The 16,571-nt window shown below is 40.6% G+C and overlaps 1 protein-coding gene across 6 annotated transcripts in view; it reads right to left on the bottom strand.

Moving 5' to 3' along the window:
- The window catches only part of LOC136840251 (cilia- and flagella-associated protein 298), a 297,225-nt gene that overhangs the window by 236,710 nt on the left and 43,944 nt on the right, over positions 1–16,571 (bottom strand). For all 6 annotated transcript variants that reach the window (XM_067106876.1, XM_067106878.1, XM_067106877.1 and 3 more), the window contains one exon: positions 14,053–14,149. In XM_067106876.1, coding sequence (XP_066962977.1) covers positions 14,053–14,149 — 97 coding nt within the window. The remainder of the gene's footprint in view (positions 1–14,052; positions 14,150–16,571) is intronic.

The raw sequence follows: 16,571 nt of genomic DNA, 5'->3' as shown, positions 1-16,571 counted from the left end.
GCAAATATATTTGGGCAACAGTAGTCATCCAGAACTTGTGGAAAATGTGTCTGTTCAAACTTGACAGGTTGAAGATCACTCTCCTTTCAGAGGAATCCTTCTTGTAGACCCTGAAGAGATGTGCCTAATAATGAATAAACACGTCTTTCTCTATAGCTCTCTTTTGGAGAGCCTTCTGTACGTATTCTTCCAAGGAGGAGTCTGCTTTTTGGATAAACTCAATGAGGAGTGGAGGAGGTTGAAACCATTGCCACCCCATCCCACTGAAGATATTGCTGTGTCCACAAGGAGAAGATTTCCACTGCATGTGATGCTGTAGAAGGTGACCCCAACCTTGCAAATCCTACTGGGTCCCACCTCTTTCCCTTGCCCTTAATAAGCAATCCAAGAGTTGCTTTTCCTTTCTCAGGTAGGTGTGTCTTTGTCCACTTAAAATGGGGTGCTGCTGCTGTTGCTGTTGCTGTTGTCCATTCTTTTGTTGCTGAAGAGATTCTTTTGTAGTGACTGGAGGCTTATATGGCTGCAAGTCACACCAAGCCTTCTTAGGTTAGGTAGAGGAAACTCTTGGGAATACTGCTTCCCACGTTCCACCCTACCAAGAAGAGAATATACTACATTGCTGAGCTCTTTTGGTGAGTTCTTTAACAACAGAGGCTTCAAAAAGCTCCTGACAGAAGGCACAAATGTGTAATAATGAAGTCACACTGGGAAGCAACATGTTAAAACCTGCCAATGCTCCTTTCCAAGCCTTGATGCACTACTCCATGAAGTCACAGAGTTCTCTCCATAAGGACTACATAAGTGTCTTGGTAACTGCAGTTAGGACAGCCCTGGAAGAATCTGGAAGCTCTCATAGCTATTTCCAGCATAGTAGAAGAGGTTAGGGTGTTAAGGAGGTGGACCCTTGCATGAATTCACACACAGATGTCCCATCTGACTTTTCTCATAGGGACCCCTAACTGCAGGGTGGCTACATCTAGCAGGAGCTTTTTCTGCTCAAAAGGAAGGACAATTGTTGTCTATTCCTTGCTAGAATTATAAGATACTGGGATGGCAGAAACAAATGGCTTTATTTCTGCCATCTCTTGCTTCTATGTAACTGCAAAACTCTGAAAAACTGCTATAACATGATTTATTGTTTTGAAACTGAAAGGACAGAAAGCTGGTGCAACCCGCAGAGGGCACTGATTAACTAAGATTGTGTAGGTACATACTATACTTTTCATTAAACTGGAAAAAAGTTGCCTCTCTGGCTTTCATTGCTACATTAGCAGGAAGAAAAACTGTCTCCTTTGGCAATTTTTTAATTCCTCTTGAAGGAGGGACCAAGCACCCATTCTATGTTGGGAAAAGCAGCTCTGTCCCAATATTCCACATGTCAATCTCATAGTTTTCCTTTCAAAAATAAGGTATCTTACATTTGGTGAAAGGGTGCACATTGAGGTTTCACACCAAGGGTTATCAGTGTCATAATTGGGGGGTGGGTATTGGTGTCCCTGATACTTTCTGACTAGGGGTTTTACAGTCTGACCTGGTTATGGTATTAGTACCAGTTGGAACTATGGAAGTGGTTACATAGTCTCCAAACGACCGACTCTAGCTTCTTTTTGGTCTTGGGATTTTTGTTACCATTCCCAAGACCTAATCTTTTCCACGATAGGACCAATCTCTATCTGGCTGGATTTTGAAGCCTGTTCTCTCTTTTAAGGGCTAAAAAATTTGTACACATCACATCCAACTCAGCATCCAGAACTTACCATATATGCTGGTGTATAAGGCGACTTGGCGTATAAGACGACCCCCCCATTTTTCAAGTAAAAATGTAGGTTTAGAGGTATGTTCACCGTATAAGGCGACCCCATTTTATTAAATTTAATAACACTATCAGTTAATGCAAATTAGTTCGTACATAAATAAAATCAATAATTACTGTATTGCAATTATCATACCAAATTGCGTAAAATCAGTATCTTCAAGATTTTAAAAAAGCTCAATGCCTGTGACATCACTATTGGTAGAGTAATACCTGTTGGAAGTAGATCTGCATGAATGTATTCCTTTAAAATTGGAAATATTACCCTTTGGTAAACAACAAGGCTTGTAAGTCAAGCACGACTGGGAACTACGAACATGGCTATGTTTCGTAAACAAGTAAGTCAGATTATTCTGATTTACCCTTTCAGTAACTTCAAATGATTTCCCAATGTTAACCCTTAAACGCCTACTGGACGTATCATACGTCGACTAAAATTGTCTGTTGGGTGCCAAGTGGACGTACTGTACGTCGACTACAAAAAATTTCAACCTTCGGTCAACTTTCACTCGACCGTAATGGTCGAAAAATGCAATTGTAAGCTAAAACTCTTACATTCTAATAATATTCAATCACGTACCTTCATTTTACAACAAATTGGAAGTCTCTAGCACAATATTTCGATTTATGGTGAATTTTTGAAAAAAACTTTTTTCTTACGCCCGCGCAGTAACTCGGCCAAAAATTTCAGAAATTCTTTCGTCATTTTGTCGTAATTTTTGCACCATTCTATATTAGCCGTTACATAAAGTTTTATATATGAAAAATGTGCACAATTTCATGTAAAATACAGCAAAATACAACCCATGGTTGTAGCTTTATCAGTTTGGAAATATTTTCATATAAACCACGATAACTGCCAAAATTTCAACCTTCGGTCAACTTTGACTCGACCGAAATGGTAAAAACGCAATTGTAAGCTAAAACTCTTACATTCTAGTAATATGCAATCATTTACCTTCATTTTGCAACCAATTGGAAGTCTCTAGCACAATATTTCGATTTATGGTGAATTTTTGAAAAAAAACTTTTTCCTTACCTCCGCGCCAGAAATTCTTTCATCACGTTGTCGTAATGTTTGCTTCGTTTTATATTAGTCGTTACTTAAAGTTTTATATATGAAAATGTGCGCAATTTCATGTAGAATACAACAGAAAATAGCTCATGGTTGTAGCTTTTATCAGTTTTGAAATATTTTCACATAAATCACGATAACTGCCAAAATTTCAACCTTCGGTCAACTTTAACTCGACCGAAATGGTAAAAACGCAATTGTAAGCTAAAACTCTTACATTCTAGTAATAGTCAATCGTTTAAATTCATTTTGCAATAAATTGAAGTCTCTAGCACAATATTTTGATTTATGGTGAATTTTTGAAAAACATTTTCCTTACGCCTCGCGCTGTAACTTGGCCTTTAACATCTCAGAAATTCTTTCGTCACGTTGTCGTAATATTTGCACCGTTTTATATTAGTCGTTACATAAACTTTTATATATGAAAATGTGCGCAATTTCATGTACAATACAACAGAAAATAACTCATGGTTGTAGCTTTTATCAGTTTTGAAATATTTTCATATAAATCACGATAAATAGAAAAATTCGACTTTGGTCAACTTTAACTCGACCGAAATGGTCGAAAAGTGCAATTGTAAGCTAAAACACTTACAGTCTAGTAATATTCAATCAATTAGCTTCATTTTTCAACAAACGGGAAGTCTCTAGCACAATATTTCGATTTATGGTGAATTTTTGAAAAAAACATTTTTTTATGTCCGCACGTTACGAATTCATGCATCATTTTGTGATAATATTTTTTCTAAGTTTCTTTGATCTTTTTACAATTTATTATATACCAAAATCATCGCAATTTAGTGTACAATACAAAGAAAAACAAAATAACCCGTTAGCTTTAACCGTTTTGCTCACAGTGCGATTTGTATAAAATTATATATGAAAAATTTTTTTTGTGCTGTCATATATTTCAATATTTATATATGATAATGATATTTTTTTTCATTTCTGATGGGTGCATACTAAACTTCAGGCAATGACAAAAAAAGGAGCCAAAAATGAACTCTTAATCTTAAAAACTAAGCGTGCTGTGATTTTTTAAAAAAAACTTTTTTCCGCTTCGGCGCTAACTCACCAAACGCCGCCGGCATACGGGAGACATTTTTGTAAATAGAGGCTCGACGTTTAAGGGTTAAAAGGGCACTGTATAATAAGTATCAATAACAAAATTGTCTAATATTATTGCCATATAATAATGGTACTCTGGGTGAAGCTAGTAACAAAGTGAGAACTAATTATGGTAGTTACCTACAATAACTACAATCAATCCCCGGCTTCGCGGGGGATTTGTACCACAACCTCCCACGAAAAGTTAAAATCCACGAATAGTTAACACCCCTCACAAAAAATGTTTATAACTGCCTATCTTGAAAGTTCGTATACCTAATGTATACTTAAACTATTATCCTACATCAAATATATCTTAAATTATTATCCTATTACTGTATTGGTCTTTGAAATTATATTATCGATATCATTTCAAAGTCATCTTAAACGTTAGTACCCTTAAAAATATATACGTATGTACTTCTAACCCTTCCAGCCAAAACAGAGAGAGAGAGAGAGAGAGAGAGAGAGAGAGAGAGAGAGAGAGTTTCCACTACGACTTATATTCAGCCAGCCTTGTGCTGGCACAGACCAAAAGAGAGAGAGAGAGAGAGAGAGAGAGAGAGAGAGAGAGAGAGAGAGAGAGAGAGAGAGAGAGAGGTGGGGAAGGAAGGAAGAGAGAAATTTATTTGACCACAGAGTGGCAACATCTTCTACCTTTGTGGTCATAAATGTCAAGTAATTTGACATATTTGACAGGTTCAACAACCCCCTCACTCCAAACCTTTTAGAAGATGAGGGAAAGAATCTATAATGAAAAAAAATCTTACTAATTTGCTATATTTTCTTTACATTAATATATTAATATTAATACAGGGCATTAATATTTGAATATTAATATTTGAAAAATTTTAGTAATAGTAATATAATATTATCTGAAAATTAGTAAATCATTTATTTATCATACAAAACAAATAAACATACATATGCATAAAAATTCTCTCATCTCAGTAAGAGAGAGAGAGAGAGAGAGAGAGAGAGAGAGAGAGAGAGAGAGAGAGAGAGAGAGAGAGAATTATTATCTTTATTATTTAATATTATTTAACCTTAACAATTAAACTTAATATCTTTGAAAATTAGCACTGTACTGTAAGTCATTATTTTATCATAAAATGTATATGTAGGTACAGTACAGTATTTTAGTCAAGAAATTAATATGAAAATAGAGAATATTGCTCTAAGAAAAAACCTGCGAATGGATGAGTTTTCCTGCAAATAATTTATAGGTGGGTGCCACAGAAAATCCTGCAAATCACCAAGTTCACAAATCATGAGAACGTGAATCCGGGGGGTTTACTAATTACAGTTGTTTTGTTTACATTATCGATAGTTATGTCGCTAGTGATTCACCTGAATTACCTACAGTTTTTAATATTATTGCAGTTGTTTTGTTTACAGTGTCGATATTTGTCACGGTAGTTAACTATTGACCCAACTATCGACACTTCAGGGGTTAGCCTGTCACTAAAAAATTTGCTTTGTATACTCAGCGTATAAGACGACCCCCCCCTTTGGAGGATATTTTTTAAGGTTAAAAGGTCGTCTTACACACTGGCATATACGGTACATGAATTCCTCCCAGGAATCCTGAATAACATCTCTGATATACTAACACTCAGCAACAAGGGCTTCCTTGATACTGCCCAAGATTTCCTCTTGGAATTCTGATAGAGCTTCATGCAAAATCTCCCAATTAGAGACACGCACATGGACTGACTGGGCTAAGGCAGCCCGGTAGGTTAGAAGTCCTAAGCAGATACTTCAGATGGAGGAGGCGGACCCTATTCGGGTCCTTAATATCTGATTGTTGTATGGGAGAGCCCAGACAATAATTTGAGTTATCTCACTCATGCAAAGTTGAAGACTGAGTCCCTGGTTCTTCCTGATTCAGGAGGGAAAATTCAAGTGGCATCTCTCCCAAAGAAATACTCTTTGTCTCCAACCTCCCTAGAATACAGTATGCTGCTTTGGTGTGGATTATGCTTGGAAAAGGATGGGAACACTCTCCTCCCTTTGTACTTCTACTAAAACCACTGACCCATAGAGATACTTTAAACTGGGCTTTTTCATCATTTAAACTCACTACCAGGAGCATGTTATGTATGTCACACATTTCCAACAACCAGCCAAATTCATCTTTATTCCTACAAAGGATGTGGTCATGGTATGTGGGCTGGGCTGTTCTCATAGGCAAAAAGCAGACTGAGCAATCTCCTGTGAAGCAGGTGACCTTGGGGTCCTGCTTAGTAGCAGCCTTGTAGTAATCAAAGGAACAAAAAATTATTAGAAACTATATGGTGTTAGTCACCTAAATTCTTTGGATAGGCAGCAAATACTTTATGACCAAGCAGACCGACTTGCTAGTTTGCAAATGTCAGAAATACATCTGAAACTTATACTGAGCATTCAAGCATGGACATGTTCTTGTAAAATAAATATATAAAATAAAATTATAGAATTACTAAATAACTATTTCAAATGTAGTGTCACACAATTTAAGTTTATAAGTGGTCTTTTAAATTTGATGTGGTAGGTTAGCTCTTAATAGAATACCAGAGCATCACAATGCTGTATTATCATAGCATTACCTCTCGGTCATGCACATTGGTCATTATCATTTTTGCTGCTCAATCAGATGTCAAGGTCTCACATTTATTAAACCCATTTCTTATGATATTCATGGATTTTCTTTGTGAGCTATAGTTTTCTCTCCTTTATATGTTAATATATTGAACTTGTTGTACCTTGTACTGATACTTCAAGTTCAATCATGTTTGGGATGACACCAATAATTATATTACAGCTAATAGAATTGGTCTCTTACTTTGTTGTCATAGCCACATACAAAGTTTGTCTGTTTCATACTAGAGTGTGATCTGCTTATCAGACATATAGGCAGCTTGCATTGAAAGTACTGTAATAACATTTCTAATTACAGTGATTTAAAAAAGGCGCAGCACAGCTAAAGAGAAGTGCAAATGTATTCCTAGCCTACAGCCTAGTTTAGAATTCCTGCTTTGAGGGATGCACTGGTCAGCAAATTTGACAGTTATGCCTAACCACTGAAAACTAAGAAACTAAATTTTTTAGAGGGCTTAAGGATATGCATTTAACTTTTCTTAGCAGATAGTTGCAACAGCTCAGTGATAGGGCAATAAAAATAAGTAAAAAACTCAGAGCCAATAAACTGGTGTTTTTACAATGGCCAACCTAAGAGTACTGGGAAACATGGTTGACTTCCACACTATTGCCATATCTGTGTGAGAAATAAAAATGAAGAGACAGTGGGTAACTGCTGTAGGCAAGGAAGATAGGCTTCCTGTCTTGAGTCCTTGTATACTCTATCACTGTGTCAATAGCCCATATTCAGGCCATGACCAACTATGAGAGAATTCTTTGATATTGGTTGGTCTGTCCACAAGGGCAGCTCCTTTGTGATGAAAAGCAGCAGAACTATCAAAAATGTTATTTTTATGATAAAATTAAGTTTCATGTATACTGTACTTACCAAGTAATTACATAAATATAATTTCCACTCGCTCGGCAGCTTAAATTTTAAAATTTGTGGTAGCACTTTGATAGTTTAGTGTCAGTGACAAGCCCCGCCCACCAATGGGAGTGCTGGAAACAACTTGGCAGAAAACCTCACTCTGTTTATGCCCTTATGTCCAAGAGAGGGGAAGTGGGAGAGCTCCAATCTGTGATTACTTGGTAAGTATATATGAAACTTAATTTTGCCATGAAAATAACATTTTCATATAAGTAACTTACCAAGTAATTACATAGCTGAATCCCACACTGACAGGAGGTGGGATGCATGGACATATTCTACTCCAAAACATTACATTATGGTAATGACTTTGAAACAGAAAAGTTGCTAGCATTAAAGACAATGCTTGTCATTTCCTTACTTGGTAAGAGAGCTACTGCAGGTAATTACTGCCTCTGGTTGGTGCTCAACTTAACCTGTAGAGGCATGGTGGTATAGCCATGGAGCGCCTCTACTCAGGTGGGAGCTTTGCAGGGAAGGATATGTCCAATGGCTAGCAAAGCATCAATAAGTGCCCTTGCCCTGGGTGCAGTATCACAATAACAACAACCAGACAACGCTTTCACCCACACTGAAAACACCACAACCCATCCACTGAGACTGGTGGGTACTCCAGGTACACTGTGCCTGCTGGCTCCCGAAAATTTGACACCCTACTTTAAGGCGAAGAGATAGTAGGAGAAAAGAGATTCCTATGCTTCCTCCCCCCCAATACCATGTCAGCCACTGATAATGGCCCCAAGGTATTGCAATTTTCAAACACTTTTTCAACTTCTTTCAAATAGTGAGAGGTGAAGATCAGTTCACACTTCCAGTAGGCCGACTGCGGAATGGAAGTGAGTGGCATAAGTGCCTGAAGCTAAAAAGGAGGACTGTCCTGATGTCATGAGCTTTCACTGTAAAAGTAGGCAAAATGTCCTCCTGAAACTGAGTGTGCCTCAGAAATTAAGTCTCTGATGTAGAAGGACAATGCGTTCTTAGTTGGAGCGTGAGACAGGTTCTTTATAGAGCACCAAAGGTTACTAGATGGTCCTCTGATCTTCTCAATCCTGCTCAGGTAATACCTTAAAGCCCTAGCAGGACAAAAAACTCTTCTTTCTCAGAGCCAAGGTACTCAAAAATGTCTTGATGGAGAGGAATGGGGCCAGGGCTTGGAAGGGTCCTCGTTCCTGGGTAAAAATCCAAGGATAAAGAGGCAAACTGCGTCTCCTTGTGAAAAAATTTACCCTTTATCAAATTCTTGGAACTCGCTAATAATGTTAGCAGTAGCCAAGACCATGAGGAGGAGAGTCTTCCGAGTAAGGTTTCTCTGAGAAGAGGAACAAAGGGGTTGAAAAATGGGATCTGTCAGCCACTTCAACACTACATCCAGATTCCAGGAGACTGGATCTTCCTTTCCTGCTTAGGCGTATTAAAAGAACTGACGAGGTCATTAAGATCTGGGATTGAGGCAAGATTCAGGACCCCTGTGTTTAAGCACTGAACTAAACACAGCTTGATACCCCTCAATGGTGGAGGACAAGAGATTCCTAGATCTCCTCTGATAAAGAAGAAAATCTGCAATTTGGTTCACAGATGTCTCCGAAGAAGAGGCGTTGAGTCTGAGACACCAGCTTCAGAAATTTGGCCACTTAGCCTGAAAGATGCAGCTAGGAAATTGACGCCTTCATCTTGCAACAACCTCTGCAGCGCATCTTAAAAACATTTACATTCTGACAAGCTTCCGGACAGTCTGAAGCCTGTCAGGGCAAGAATGAACAACCCTTTGGTCTCTTAAAGTGAGGTTATCTGAGCAGACACGGTTTTTAGGGGAAGGAGTCTCAGAAAGTCCACCCACTACTGTAGCAGGCCCTGGAACCATTCTTTCATGGGCCGGAACGGGGCTGTGAGAATCATCGTAACATTGCGATGAGCCCAAGACTTGTTCAGCACTTCACTGATCATGTTGACGCGTGGAATGGCATAGCCCAACAGGATTCCTCAACCTAGAGCTGAGGAGTCAAAATAAAAGTCTAAGTCTGGGCTCAGAGGATGAAGGGCTTTCCTCTCGAAAATCTACGCTCGGACCGTCCCCATGCTGGTCCAACTTCATTACCAGGTTTATGGGAAATGCGTCGGTCTCCAGCTGCGTTTCCCTGTCCCAGCTGGCTTAGAGGAAGAACTGCAAAACTCTCATGAGAAGTTTGCCTAACTTGATGAACGTCTTAATGGATGACAGAGTCCCCAGTAGGCTCATTCATTGATAGGTTAAGCAAGACGAAAGACTAAAAACTTGTGGACCATCTGAAAGCTGGCGATTCTATTGGCAGAAGGAAAAACCCGAAAAGTCCGAGAGCTGAGACTCATCCCCAGATAGGGGAACTTTGCGACGGGGCCAACTGGGACTTCTCAAGGTGGATGATAATTCTCAGTTCCTGAGAGAGGGGATGTACAAAACCATCATGCACTTTTACTCAAAGGGGATCGAAGAGGCAAGTGGTCCAGATATAGACTGATGTCAATGCCTACTAAATGAAGTCATTGCTAAAGGAGTGAGAACTTGAGTGAACGCTTGACGTGTCGTAGAGAGGCCAAAGCAAAGAGCCTGAAACTGGAGATTTAACTGGTGTTGGGCACTTGGGAGCTGGCGCCAGGCACTCTGGTGGCACCGGGTGCTTGGAGAGCACCGGGGGTTCAGGTGGCACCAGGTGCTCTGAGAGGAGAAAGGTGTTTAGACGCTGACGTGGGGTGCCTGAAAGAGCGTCCTGGAAGACGAACCTTAGATACTTCCTGGAGTCCAGATGGAAGGGAAAATAGAAGCATGTGTCCTGCATATCCAAGGTTATCCTCCAATCGCTCTAGAGAATGGATGAAAGGACTGACTGGTTCATCTCCATCTGAATTCGTTTGCCAGACAAGAGATCGAGGTCACTCATGTTTAGGACTGGTCTCCAAACCCTGATGATTTGGGGACCACAAACAGATGGTAGAAGAAGCCCTCTGTGTTGATGTCCTCAACTTCTTCTATGACTCTCTTTCAAAGGAGAGAGGAGACCTCCTCCATAAGGGGAAAATGTTCTCCCAAGCCTCTTGAATAGACCGTCAACCAATGGGAGAAGGGACCAAAGGAGGGTTCTCCATGAACAGAATGGAGAAACCCTCCCTTGGAACCTTGATAATCCACTGTTGTGTCCCTCTGATACTCCACTTCTCCCAGGACTCAAGAAGACTGGCTCCCACTTGTGCACGGAGGACTTCTTCCTCATTTCTTGGGCAAGGACTTAAGCTCCTCTTGATAGTTCTTGTTCCAAGTGGGACCAATCTGCCGCATGGCATCTGTTGCCCATGCTAGAGGATCCAGAGCCATAGAACAAAAAAGAGGAAGGCAATGGATTCTAGAGGTGGCAAACAAGTTCACTGTTGGCCTGTCCCTTAGTATTGCAGATTCCGATAGACCAGGGGATCCAAGGTCCACTTAGTGGGAAGGACCTACTATTTGATGGCTCAGATGGTCCGTCAAAATATTTAGTTTGCTCTGAAAAAATTGAGTGACTAGACTCACTCGATTTAATCTGTATACAGTAGAAGGTCTCTTGCTGTCTGGCAGAGAGAAAAGAATGAGAGCCGCCTTGCTTTCGTACGATGTTAGGGCTGTGGTATTGTCCGAATGGATGGCCACAGTCTGGTTGTGAACTGGGGATGAGAAGTGCTGAAGCCCTGAGTGAATAGCTTTCAGCGCTCTCTGACGCTGATGTGAAGGTTCTGCCTTCTGGAGACCATGTCCTGGAAACTTCCCAGCTGAGAAGCAGGCAATAGAGAGGGTCCTAGACTGGGCTTGGGCTTACTCTCACGAAAGGAATGTTATTGGAGAGGTGAGACTGTCTTAGGAACAAATGCGGACAAATCCTTGGGATGTTTGGAAGAATGTGCCAGAAGATCCAAAGTCGACTTCTATTGAAGGTTCAACTTCTGGGTCTAAGTGACTCCTTCAGTGAAACAGGAGCACCAAAAATCCCTTTCCTTCAAAACCCCCAAAAAGAAAAGAGCGGCAAGTTCAAGAGAGCCATCCCTCATGGTTTTGTTTGCAAGAGCAAGGACTCTTAGCCAGTCTGAGGCAAAGTCTCCACAAATCATCGCAATCTTCAATCTTATTGGCTAGTGCTCTCACCATCCAGTCCAAAAAGCTTCAAATAAACTCAAAAAGGTCTTGGCAAGGAGGTCAAGTTCTGCTGATGAAAAACATGATTTTCACTGACGAAAGCACCGAGCGTCGGTAAGGAGGAACTTCCCTTATGGTGTAGGAAAGAAACCTCCAATGGATTAAGTGCAAGGGAGGAAAAACAAAGGAAACCTTATCTTGCTCCCACTTAGCAGAAAACCAAATTTCAATCTCGCTGAGTGTCTTCCTAGAATATGAGGAAAGCACCATGTGGGGAGCCTAGGTCTGCCATCTGGATGGGTCCTCATCAGGCAGGTTGAGGTAGGCAAGACCAGGGCCAGCAGGAGCCCCAAGAAAAAGTAGGAAAGCTCGCCCACAAATATGAAGAACTGCATAGGCTAGGAGACCCACGGTTGGAAACGGGCACTTGGCGCTCGAAACAGGAGACAGATATTAAAGAGTTGGTGCTGGGCACTAGGGAGCTGGTGCCAAGTGCTTGGGAGCTGGCGCTGGGCGCTTGGAAGCGGGCGCTGGGTGTTTGGCAACTGGTGCCAAGCACTCAGGAGCTGGCGTCGAGAGCTTGGGAACTGGAGCTGGGTACTTGGAAGTGGGTGCTGGGTGCTTGGCAACTGGTGCTCAGTGCTTGGGAGCTGGCATCAAGCACTTGGGAGCTGGAGCCGGGTACTCGGAAGCAGGCGCAGTGCGCTTGGCAACTGGTGCCGAGTGCTCGGGAGCTGGCGGCAAGTACTCCGAAACTGGCAGCGGATGCTCATGTCAGCTGGGGAAGGTTGAGGACTGCACCCGGCTCCTTAAACCGCCAACTGGGCAGGGAAGAGCGGCCAGTATCGCCTGCTTACCTCTTCAATGGACAAGAAAAATCTAGAAAGAGCTTGCGGGGCTTCCAAGTCTGGGCTGGAGTCTTGAGAGTCATATGACAACTGATGCACATCCACAGAGATGCCTTTCCAATGGCTGTCTGTCGACGCCAGAGATCGATGAACAGGCTTGACTGAGGGGGCGAATACCAGTGGGCAAACCCCACCGACCTCCCTTGGACCTCCGGTTTGCCTCCTCCCAGGTTTAGGGGAATCTGACAGGGACCTTCGTCTAGAAGAACTGGCGGGACAAGCAGTCACCTCCTCCACTTGCACAACACTTTCTCCTGTCAAGACACCTTTCCAGTGGCTGTCTGCCAATTCCTGGGAACACGCAACAGGTTCGACTGAGGGGGTGCCTACCCATGAGCAAACCCCACTGACCTCCCTTGAACTTCAAATATGCCTCCTCCCAGGTTAGGGGAGTCTGACTGGGACCTTTGTAGAGGAGCGTCGGCAGGACTAGTAGACACCTCCACTTCACTGTATCACTACTATGTGAAATTCTTTTTACACCGAGACTCAAGGCTGGCAATGGCATTGGGTTCAGAAGTGCGGGAGTCAGGCACGGGAGTAGATGGATTAAAAATAGGAGGGCTAGTCTAATCATTACATTTAGCACAAGTTTTCTCCCTAATATATTTCTGCACCCTACATTTACTGCAAATTGTATGAGAATCATATGAAGATTGATTAATCTGGTTTTGCAACTTTCGCTACAATGGCGAAAATCAGTGAACTTGAATCAGACATAATAATAACAACCAAAGAACTAGAAATATGATCCTAAAAGCTATTAAAGCTTGAAGGCTACTCAAAAAAGCGACAATAATTCAGCAAAATGCAGTCATACAACCAAAAATCAGTAAACTAAAGCTGCAGCAAACCCCGATGTTACTCGAGAGCCGGCAGAAGCAGAATGAGGTTTTCTGCTAAGTCGTTTCCAGCACTCCCGTTGGTGGGTGGGGCTCGTCACCTACCCTAAACTATTGATGTTCTACTGCTTTTTAAAATTGAAGCTGCCGAGTGAGTGGAAACTGTAGCTATGTAATTACTTGGTAAGTTACGTATATGAAAACAGCAATTAGAGTAAAATAATAACTCCAACTCTGAAGATAATAATATGCAAAGTTGAATAATTATAAAATTAGAAATTGAAAGTGGCAATGAACAAATTCTAGCAAACTTCTGGGGAAGTGAGGTTGCATGTGAGACATTCATCACAGAGAAAAATTGCCAATTCCACTACAGCTACAAGAGATGCTTTAATGGAGCATCTGGAGAGTGTTGTAAATGCAGATTTGGCTACAGTAAAGTAATGGATTTGTGTTGAAACAAACTACTAGAGAAAAATAATTTTTTGTTGTTGACAAAAATACAAAGTGAAATTATACTGCAGTGCATCAAAGGCTGATATAGTCATAAAGATGACCAATGTAATAATTATATGGTGATGGCAGTTATGCAAAGGCAGGTCAAAACCTTTTCTTATACCTTAGATATGATACCCTTGGCCTCTTTAATTGTTTTGTGCAAAACTTCAAGCATGTTTTCTACAGGTTGACGTCCATTGCGCTTGCCACATACATCCCTGCAAGGCAATGATCACAGTATTTTTAATAACGGATAAAAAATATAAAATATAAAATATAAAAGATGACAATTCACATGTAACAATGAATTTCTGGCACTCATTATATAATAATTCCAACCAAGATATTACTAAAACTAAATATCAGTGACTACTGGCTATTATGATGGTCTTAAAACTTGCTAGCTCTGCCTTCTCAGTGGTATTACCTTCTCTGAAACAGGCTTTAAATTCAACGACAATAAATAGGCCATCAGAAATACTGTTCAAAATAAAAATACAGAGTGCAGCAGCAGCAGCAGCAAACAGACACTTAGCAGAATGTTCAAATAAGCAGGCACTTTATACAACTATTAAAGCCAAAGAAACACAAATTATAATTGTTAAGTTAAAACCATCACAAAGATAAGGAAATGAAAGATAATAGTTGGATGCTAAGGAAATAGTTTCCTGGGTAGGAGGGCAAGATTGGGTGAGATGGGATGGGCACTCTGGTCACTCTGTGCAGGCAGAGAAGTGTTAGTAATGCTGTTCACAGGCATAAGCATGCAGAGAAAGGGTTATAGGTGGGGTGGGTGACCAGGGAGGGAGGTTCCCCAGCTGGGGAAGGGGTTAGAAGGCTGTGTAAGATAGGTGAAGAGTGGTAGGGGGGATGTCTGCTTCTTGAGAGCTTTCACGGTTGGTAAAAATACTTTGCTTTATGTTTTTCACGTTTGTGTTTTTTCCCATTTTATCAAAAGATATTAGCTTGTAATAAAATAATCATGTGCAATGCAAGAGAGAGAGAGAGAGAGATTCAATAATGCACAAAAAAGCTCCCCTCCATACCTATAAGATATACTATACACACACAACTTCCTTATCATTTCTCATTTTTTATTTGTGAGAGAGAGAGAGAGAGAGAGAGAGAGAGAGAGAGAGAGAGAGAGAGAGAGAGAGAGAGAGAGAGAGAGAGAGAGAGAGAGAGAGAGAGAGAGAGAGAGGGGGCATTCCATCCATACCACAGTAAGAAACTCCCCTACACACACGCACACCCACATCACCTCTCACTTGTTATTTCTTGGCATTTTGTCATAATGTTCACTGCATAAAATGATGAAAAACCAATAAAAATGTCAAAGAGAGAGAGAGAGAGAGAGAGAGAGAGAGAGAGAGAGAGAGAGAGAGAGAGAGAGAGAGAGAGAGAGCCACAGTTAAAAAAAAAACCTACATAACTAGAGCACAACCCCACAAACCCCTTCATTCTCTCTCATATCACTTCTCATTTTTTATTTCTTGGTGTTTTGTACATTTTCACTACATAAAATGATTAAAAACCAAAAAAATGACAATGAGAGAGAGAGAGAGAGAGAGAGAGAGAGAGAGAGAGAGAGAGAGAGAGAGAGAGAGAGAGAGAGAGAGAGAGAGAGAAAGTAATAAACAGACAAATATGATTGCTGAAAGAAGTGCTAAGTTACATGAAGATATTGCCTGTCCGTGCAACGCGAACAAAAGACTAGGTGTTGCATTTAATTCTTGTCCACTTTTTGTTCAGTTGCAACCATTAAATTAGGTCATGTTTAGGTGGAACAAGTAATGCATGTCCATATGAGTCCAAGACAAGATGAACTGTGATTGGATATTATTCAGATCTTGTTCACTGTTCAATCAGCTGTTACCTTTCACAAACTGCAAAATCTCTCTCTCTCTCTCTCAGGGTGATGCAATTAATTGCATCAAATGTGAAATGTAAACTTTTCTAGGGTAATGACGCAAGGTTGGTAAACAAACCCGGGTTTTTTAGAAAAACCCAGCCTGGGCAGGCTTTTTAAAAATAAGTTGAACAGACACGCAAGTTTCCAACTGAGTACAAGATCCTTTCCTGAGACCGATTTTAAGTCCAGTCTGTACCAATATTGCAGTCCCGTATTTTAAGGGTTAAGTCAGACCAGGACCAGGTATATATGGTAATTAAAGACTTCTTTAGCTTAGGCCTACTATGGAAAGTTTGGGAAACTGAAGTCCCAAGTTTCTGACAGCAACTTTTATTAAACAATTTTTTCCCCATTGCCATTTATCTATCTAATAATTTATTTATCATCATTTGCCTATATGTCGCATGTAAGTATGATATGTGAGTTAGTCGGCAACTTGTACAGCAACTGAGGTTTGTTTGCCTGTCATGCCATTTTACCTACATAAAACAAGATACAACATGCAAGATGATGTAACAGTAAAGAGAAACCACAGAGCCAAATGCCTAATGTACATGATTAAACTTGTTGAGCTTGAAATGCATTCCTTCTCTAAGTTCTCTGACTTTTTTTTCTTTTAGTTCATTACAGTTAACTGTGGCTATTTTCATTTTTCCATTGAAACATTTACTACACTGACTTGTTATATACTGTTATTGATAGCGTGTAGATTCTGGGACATGTGAGCT

Source organism: Macrobrachium rosenbergii, chromosome 7 (assembly GCF_040412425.1).
Source record: "Macrobrachium rosenbergii isolate ZJJX-2024 chromosome 7, ASM4041242v1, whole genome shotgun sequence".
NCBI lineage: Eukaryota > Metazoa > Arthropoda > Malacostraca > Decapoda > Palaemonidae > Macrobrachium > Macrobrachium rosenbergii.
The sequence above is the reverse complement of the archived record's forward strand: the minus strand, read 5'-3'. Positions and strand labels throughout refer to the sequence as shown.